The following is a 9,084-nucleotide window of genomic DNA, read 5'->3' on the forward strand; positions in this document are numbered from 1 at the left end:
GCTTCTGTGAATTTTTTCCATCGAAAATGGTGATAGCTCGGGAAGAGCCAAGGTGATCAGGTTGCTGTTGAGGTCGTATCTCAGCGGGAATAATGGCTGGTTGAGGTGCAAGGGTGTCCCAAGCCAGGGGAGATTCCGGCACCATTTCATCATCTTCAATAACCTGTGGATGCTGGCCATAATATATTTTTCCATAGGGGCTTAGATTCCGGACCTCAGCACGTAACCAGCTCCCGAAGTTGCCCGGTAAGTCTTCATCCATCCCTGTAGATGCATAAGGTATCTCTTGACAAGCGGTGGCGTAATGGCCAATTCTACCACAAGAGTAGCAAAAGTGAGGCAGCCACTCGTATTTGTATTCGATCCACAATTTTTTGGTTCACAAATTAATTACAACCCCTGTTTTAAGAGGTTTAGCTAAATTCAGCTTGATTTTTGCCTTCCCAATCTTATAGTGACTACTCCCTCTTGCTTCCAGTTAAATCTCAAGGACTTCACCAACCTTGGAGGCAAGCTCTCGAACTACCGCCTCCGTAACTCTGCCGAAGGGTAATCCAAACATATGCACCCAAAATGGACAGTAAGAGAAGTCGTAGCAAATGTTAGGAATGTCAGGATCGCATTGTTGGAGCACAAGGAGGTTACTGGAAAAGGACCAGTGACCATTCTCTAGTACTTTCCTCTTCTCAGCTTCGGATTTAAAGGAGAATGAAAAGAAACCCGGTTCTAACACAGTACAGGAAACTTTCTCTGTTCTCCAAGCTAGTTTCATAGTGCTGAGAAATGCCTGGAAATTAAAGTTCGGGCGAGAATAGAGCTTGCCAAATAAGGTAAGCTTGCATTCAAAAAGTTTTTCAGCAGAGATTCCCTGAGTAACATCAATAATATCTTCCTCATACCATAAATTTCATAGGCTTTTACACAGCGCCTCTAACCTGTTCGCTTCTGTAATTGGATTAGCCATGTTACCTACTGCAATTAATCTGAGGGATATAAACCAAAGGCTACCTTATAAGAGAAAAGGCAGTCCAGACACTGAAGCAAGAGCAGGGGGAGCCTCCGGGGAACAACAGAAAGCATTGATTTGAACCTTGTAGAGTAGAGAGGGAAGGATGAAGCTCGGGCACACCCAACCCGTCGATAAGCGCACTGTTTAGTTGCAGGGGAAGCAGGCGAAGTAAAGAACGGTGAGAAATTTTCACGAAGGGGATGGTGTATTGCTAGAGATGGGTGTGGTCGGGAATGCGAACAGCAAAGCGAGTGGTGGAAATAGGGAAACTTGTGGCTGGAGGTAAGGGATGTAAGAAAAGGATGGAAATTTAGGGATGGGAAAAGCTCGCAAGAACGAACTAACAAATGTTAGGGTTTTTCAAAATGAAGGAGACGACCAGGGAAAGAGAAAGGTGAGTCGGTGGGAAATTGCTGCTACATCGTGAGAAGGGGAGGTTAAGAAAGATTTTACATTGGAGGAGACGTCCACAAAAAGGAACGGGTAAAGAGAAGCCCAGATCGCCCGGGAGACACCGCGAGACGAAGAAGGAAGTTTTCACTCTAAATACTATTTTAGATTAAAATAATAAAAACGACCGGGTCGGATTCCCGGGTTGGGACCAACCCGGGTCGGATTCCCGGGTTGGGACCAACCCGGGTCACTCACCCAAGAGCTGAATGGGCCTGCTACGCAGGCCCGACTCAGAGAATGCCCAGCCCAAGCTCTAAACCCGGCCCGACGAGTGCAGGTCCGACCCGGGGAAACCCTACCCGAAACAGGGAAACCGGGTCAGATGAACCCGCGAACTGACCCGGTTCCGGCCTCCTTTCCCCTTCGTTCGTTCGCAGCGCTGGTGAGGGGGACTGAGGCGTCGTCGGGCAGACGACGGACTTGACGGCGACGACGGTGGCAAACCGCTTACGAGGACGACGAAGACGAGCGACAACGCGGCTGTGTTGGTGTGGTCGGTGACGACACGGTTCAAGAGGGGGAATGCGAAGCGACGCGGACGAGCAAGGCCGTTACCTGTTCGCAACGAGGGCACGGCAAGGCGGCTGCAGTCGGTGAGACAGCGTCAAGGATGCGAGATCGGGTGGAGTCATCGGTGGCAACGGATCAGCTAGAGTCGCCGATGGTGGAGCAGCAGAGTGGCGGTCGCGGCGACAGCAAGCCTTCATCTTTGTAGATCTGGAGTGGCGGCGGCGTCGAGCACGACTCGAGGTGGCGTTGGGGGTGCGACGGAGCTAAATCGACCCCAGATCTGGGCCTTCGCCGACCCCTGCCCACTCGCTCAGCCCCCTTACGCTCGCTAATTTCCCTCCTTTCCGTGGGTTCGCTTGCCGCCGGCCTCCCCTGATGTCTCTCAGTGGGAGGTCGCTTAAGCTCACGACCCTTCTCTGCCTTGCTTGCTCTTCGAGCTCCCCTGAAGTCTCTCAAGGGGATCTCTCTGAGCTCGCTGGCTTCTTGTCCTTCGTCGTTGACATCAGGGGCTATTTATAGGCGAGGGGGTGGCCGGTCGACGGAACTTCGACCGCCGGTCCCCCTCGCACGCCGAGCGGCCCCCGACGGCCGAACCGGTGTCCCATCCGACGCCAGCTGCTCCTCCCACGTGAGTCGCCGTCCGGTGCCAGCTGCCCCTGCTTTCTGTACGTTGCAGTCCTCCTTGCAGCTCCGGCGTCGCGCGCGTTGACGTCTCCGGCGCGTGGAGCTTATCCACGCGAGGAAGACGACAGGCGCGCGGGTCGGGCCAGGTCTGGATCTGCGCAGGGAAGGAAAAACCGTCGAGCTGGGCTTGAAGGCCCAACCCAACACACTGCAGCGCTTTTTTTCATTTTTTCTCCTTTTTTTTATATATTCCAAAAAAGACAAAAAAAAAACCTAATTAATTAAAAAAAGGAAATTTAGGCGTCAACAATAATCACGATATTTATTTTGATTACTATCGTGTTCATCCCAAGGTGAATCTTGAGGGAGCTAATGGATTGCTATGTAGGCACAAATAATCCTCTCATGGAGGCGGCTATGCTTCACATGTATTCTCCTAAACTCCATAAATCGCAATTTTGTTTTTCTTATTCATTCATGATTCTTTTAGAGTTACTGCTTAGCTATTTACTAGGCTGGTTAGGAGTCCGATAAAGCTTGAGAGATCACTTCACCTCTGCGAGTTAGAGAATTTGATTCAAAGATTGATTACACTAGATTAAACTAATGCTGAAGTATTAGTATCTTTTTCTCCTTTAAGGAAAACTTTTCACATGATCTTAGGTAAATTTTATTTTCTGAGAGGCATCCACATGTTCACGCATTTACGAAAGGAATCAAACATTTAAGGTACCAAATACAAACAAATTATGTAAGGCAATGAACAAATTAAGTAGTAAAAGGGACAGAAGATATTAACCCAAGCCGTCTCAAACAACAATTGAACATGGTCTTGTTATGAGGATTGGATCCCGTGAATGGGAATAAGCGTATATAATAAAAGAAAAAGAAAATGCTATCACGATTATGAAAATCTCTAAACCTCAAATGCAAGACTTAATCTAAATGCGGTCAAACATTAGTTATGTCGTTTTATATTTCATATCATGCAATGCCATCTAAATAAAACATGCCAAAAAGGGAATTTCATCTACACGATATGTATTTTTATTTAGAACTTTCATAAGTATTTTCTTTAGAACAAATGTGATCTATATGCAAACGTTAGATTTACAATAATGATAGTAAGGCTCCATTAAAGTTTTGGAAAATGTGACGTTTCTTAAAATGATTTTTCAGAAAGCTATTTTATAGGAAAGCGACAACATTTTCTTATGTTCAGCCGAAACTTAAAAAGCATCAACCTCTCTCTCTCTCTCTCTCTCTCTCTCTCTCTCTCTCTCATCGTCCTTTATTTTTTAATGAGAAATAGATCCTAATTATTTTTCTCCTTTTTCATTTTTTTTCTTCTCCTTGTCTTCCTCCAACCGGGTCCGAACCTCCCAACCGGCCAAAGGCGATGCCGGCGAGGTCAAGGGCTGTCTTGTGCCGAGCAACGAAATCCATGAGCCTCGCCTCCCAAAGCAAGGCCGCCTCGAGGCCTGGGCGACGAGGCTCACCCTCACCAAATATGGTGAGGTTGTCGAGTGGCGTGGATGTTGCGACGAGGAAGGATAGGCGGTGACAAAGTGGAGACAATGCTCTAGGGGTTTCAACATCCGACTTTGCGGAAGCATCGTCTCGGTGAGGGCGAGCCCTGCCAGCTTGGCGCCTAGCGGGGCTTGCCCTTGCTTGCCATGGGCGAGGCTCGACCCTCGCGAACGCCGGGGCGAGGGCAAGCCTCGCCCGCCCAAGCCTCCCGGGCGGCCTCGCCCACCCAACACGAGGTGGCCCTCAAGGCCACTGGCAAGGTCCACCTTGACCTCACCGGCCGTCGCCTCGGCTGCCATGAAAAGTATTTAGCTAATCTCATATATCACATGTATATATGTTTGTAACTCTAAATATAAATACTAGAGATTGCATTGAGGTTGATGTATGAGTAAGGGGCAAGCGTGATAGTGAAGAGCTTCAACAAAGAGATAATGAAAGCGAATCTACAAATCTTGAATTGGGGGCTTAGCCAAGAAGACTTGGACAAGATGAAGCTTCAAATCCCATAGAGAAGAGGATCTCCTAGCGATATGTTCGTTTTCAAAAATGGATCTTACAACTCATTGGATGAGCTCTGAGATGGAGATTATTGAATTAGACAACACGTCTGATGATTTATATATGATGATCACATATTGCTCTTTCTAGTGATCTCTTGTTGATGATGAATTAATAATTGCAACTATTATTTTTGTATTTCCACATTGCAAATCTACATGAAATCAACCTTGTGCTTTCACTGTAGCAATCTCTTCTCTAAAACTTGGATAATAGTAATTAAGGAGGGACAGGAGATAAAAAGGAAGATTAAACATTGAGCATCAAAAGTACAAATGAAAATGTGCATATGAAGATAAGTCAAGGTGTCACCTAATTAATTTAGATATCTCATATGTAAAAAGAAAATACTCAATGCGGTTGCAACAGTCTTGTGAGACGAGTTACTTCTTACACTTGAAGCTCATTTGTTCAATAAATATTCCCGGTAACATGGTACTCGGTACCCACTAGGGTTTGCCTCAATAGCCACCCTTCTAACATGGAAGGGAGGTGGGGGATTTGTATTCTCACCTTCTCAGGGAGGGTTGGGGGGAGAGGACAATTTAATTTCAAGTGTGGGTTTTGACTCCTACGCCCTATAAGGAGGCAGGGCAAAAGTCTAAGAGTGAGAGTTAGAGTAAGAGTAAGAGTAAAATAAGACCGACCAAATATATATAGTACTCGGGTAATTTAATAGGTTGAAAGAGAAATGGATTTCAAACACGAAGTAATGAACTTATTTAAGTTGATTTCATTAACTTATTATGCATCTGTTGTTAATTCACAAGAATTACTCAATCAATCATAAACCTATTGTATGCAGTTGTGAAATTTTCGATTTTGTGTCCAAGCCAACTTTAATATATTAAAGAAACTTGGCATTTTCTTCTGCTTGATATAAATATTAGTATTCCTTCGAACAACCTTTGCCTCCACATTTTGTAATCGCTATTTTTTCCACCTTCTCTCTTTAACATATTAAAGAAACTTGGCATTTTCTTCTGCTTGATATAAATATCAGTATTCCTTCGAACAACCTTTGCCTCCACATTTTGTAATCGCTATTTTTCCACCATCTCTCTCTCTCTCTCTCTCTCTCTCTCTCTCTCTCACCAACATAGAACAGAACAACAATGCACGGCGTCGTAGTCCCAGAAGTGGTGCTGAGCTCCGGCGAGAGAATGCCACTGATCGGCATGGGCTGCGCAGCGAGCCCTCGGCCTCTGCCAGAGGTGTTGACTTCCATATTACTGGAGGCCATCGAAGTTGGGTACCGCCACTTTGACACTGCGGCGTTGTACGGCACTGAGGAGGCGCTCGGCCGAGCCGTGGCCGAGGCCCTCAACCGGGGGCTCATCAAGAGCCGCAACCAAATATTCATCACCACCAAGCTCTGGTGCACCGATGCCCATCCCGATCTTGTTCTTCCTGCCCTAAAGAACTCTCTCCAGTAAATACATCGATTCGCCTTCTCTCCTCGACTTTTGTATACAATGAAACTATAGTCCCGATCGCTAAGAATCTTGTAAGACCGTATAAGAATTTCGTTATGAGAAAACATAAATGATAAATAGTTAAACAATAATCTTCTTCCTTTGCCAGATTGACTACCATTCACTTAAACATATATGTTGCATGCATTTTGATTTTGGAGATTGGACATTGCTTTCAGCTTTTATTATGCTAAGAAGTTCGTTAAATTTTTATCATTACCTCAACATATTAGAACAGCAACAACATAACATGTTACCTCTTGCTGCTTTATTTTTCCCTTCTTCTTTTTTTTTCTGGTGCGTCCATGGATCTTGATGGTTTTCTTTTTCTTTTTCTATTTGTCCTTGGTGTGTATCGATTTAAATAGGAGGTTAGGGTTAGAGTACGTGGATCTGTATCTAATCCACTGGCCGGTGAGACTGAAGGAAGGAACCGAAGGGTTCGATTTCAAGGGCAAGGTCTTGCCATTTGACATCAAGGGCACATGGGAAGCCATGGAAGAGTGCTCCAAGCTGGGCTTAGCCAAATCCATTGGAGTCAGCAATTTTGGCACCAAGAAGCTCTCTGATCTCCTCTTGCACGCCACTATCCCTCCTGCTGTTAATCAGGCAATTAGAACAATTCACTATATCTAGTCTCTTCATTATTCATATTGCCACGGATAGATTTTTTTAGGAAATTCAAATGAAGTAATATTTTTTATTTGATGGGTGTGCCGTGATTTAGGTAGAGATGAATGTGGCATGGCAACAAGAGAAATTGAGAGGATATTGCAGGGAGAAGGGAATTCAGGTAAGCGCATGGTCCCCGTTGGGAGCGAATGGAGCCGCCTGGGGTACATTAGCTGTTATGGAGAGTCCTGTGCTCAAGGAGATTGCCATTGCCAAAGGCAAGACTCTGGCCCAGGTGCCATTTTCTCTTCTCCTTTCGTGTTTTTTTCCTCCTGTTTTGGTGTCCTTGGGGCGGAGGAGATCATTAATTGAGTTGGCGGAATCGAAGTAAAGTTTAGATTTTTGTCGCTCTCAGGAAAGCGTAGTTTGGAAGCTCGTTTCTCTGAAATTGCATTGGAAAGTCCGCCCGTGGCTGTACTTTTTTTTTCTCCTTCCACGTGGCTGTATTTTGCAGCTCTAGCCTTGTGTTCCCTCCGTACACGGTGTCTCTCTATGAATTAATTACAGCCAAAACCATAAGACAAAATTTAGGGAACCCGGCAACTTCGGCAGCCATAAAATACAATTTCTCGTGACAGAATTTAGGTAACCAGGCAACTTTAGCAGCCATACTATAAATTTCTCGTGTGCTTCTAGGCTTCTTTTAGTCTAGTTGTTTTGTTTTTTTCCGGATGATTTTTCTCAAGTATTAGGTTATATCGAAAAAGAAAGCTAAGTAAAAGAATTCTTAATAGGTTAACCTTCTAACCATGGTTTGGTTTTGGATCCTTGATGCTTGGTTAAAGGTTAACCTCACCAAATCCAAAGGAGTTTAATCCCTATGAGGATCTCTTATGTGTGTCCATTTGCATTACAGTAACAGCAGACTATCAAGATACTTTTTTATTTTAACATGCATGACATGTCTAGCATTCCTAATTCCCTTCATATCTTTTTATTTCCTAGAAATAGGAAATACATTCTAATTTATTTTATATTTCCGAGATCCCGAGGATATGAAACCTTTTAGGGACTTGCTTAGCCTCAAGGTTTCTTTTAATCTTGTTGTTTTGTATTTTCCTGATGGCTTTTCTAAAGTATTGAGTCATACCAAAGGCAAAAGCAAACCAAAAGAATTCTTAAATAGAGTGCACCTTGTCGTGATTGACGGCAATCCCTTGTGGCCAACTTTAGTGGTTAAAAATTAGTTTGTTGACTTATTCACCCATTGCTTCCATATTCTTCCCTATGTCGCTCATTTCTCCCATTGCTATTCACAAATTACAATTTTTTTCTTCTGTAGACCGGTATGTGTGCGCTTACAAGAGCATGCGGCAACCTGTTCTCTTGTGAAGAATTTTCCGTATGAAACTGTGCTATAAATCAAGTACCAACATACTATAAGGTTTTAATCATTGTATCATGTAATTATAGAAAAAAATTTGTAGTTGGTCATGTGACATTGCTAACCCCTACCTTAAGACAAGATCAAAATTGTCATTACAAAAGTATCTTCCAATCTTTTTATCCTCGTGTAATTAAGGAAGATAAGAAACTTTAGCTACCGTTCATATTTTCTTTTCTGATGAGGAGGCCAATATAAATAAGTAGTAGCATGACCACGATTTATGAAATACTCAACTAATTTCATGGATTGCATGATTTGCATTTTCTTATCTCCAATTTGCATACTATACCCTATATACATGCATACATATGAAGGTCGCACTGAGATGGATACACGAGCAAGGAGCATGCGTGATAGTGAAGAGCTTCAACAAAGAGAGAATGAAAGAGAACCTACAAATATTAGAATGGGAACTTAGCCAGGAGAATTCGGACAAAATCAAGTTTCAGATTCCACAGAGAAGAGGATATCCTGGTGACATGTACACTGGATGAGCTCTGGGATGGTGATGCTTGAATACCTGAGTTTTCATAGTTTCTATGATCGTGTGTACCTCTAAGATCTCTAGTTAACTGTAATAAATTAATATGAATCGAACTTTGCATTTTCATCATCACAATATCTTCTTTCACGCTATATTTCTAAATATATTGTGCTTCTAGCAAGCCTGACAAGGCATCCTGTAAATAGAAAGAAAGTCGTATAGGTTTTCATTTTCAGATCGGGAAGCTTAGTTTGGAATTTTCCATCGATATAATAACTATGAATGTCGACACCAAGCCCAAGAGTCGCCGTCACCGAGCCATTAAGCCGCAATCGTCACCGTGAAGCCCCCTTGGCATCCTCCTCTATAGCTTTGCAAC

General features: G+C 43.8%; 1 protein-coding gene across 1 annotated transcript; it reads left to right on the forward strand.

Annotated features, from left to right (window-relative positions):
- The first annotated feature begins 5,704 nt into the window (after positions 1–5,704).
- Positions 5,705–8,715, forward strand: LOC104416245 (methylecgonone reductase). The gene is made up of 4 exons (XM_010027661.3): positions 5,705–6,119; positions 6,531–6,771; positions 6,890–7,069; positions 8,536–8,715. Exons 1-4 carry the CDS (start codon positions 5,803–5,805, stop codon positions 8,713–8,715), a joined length of 918 nt encoding a protein of 305 aa, XP_010025963.2. The 5' UTR covers positions 5,705–5,802.
- The last annotated feature ends 369 nt before the right edge of the window (positions 8,716–9,084 follow it).

This window comes from Eucalyptus grandis, chromosome 8, assembly GCF_016545825.1.
Source record: "Eucalyptus grandis isolate ANBG69807.140 chromosome 8, ASM1654582v1, whole genome shotgun sequence".
In the NCBI taxonomy this organism is placed as follows: Eukaryota; Viridiplantae; Streptophyta; class Magnoliopsida; order Myrtales; family Myrtaceae; genus Eucalyptus; species Eucalyptus grandis.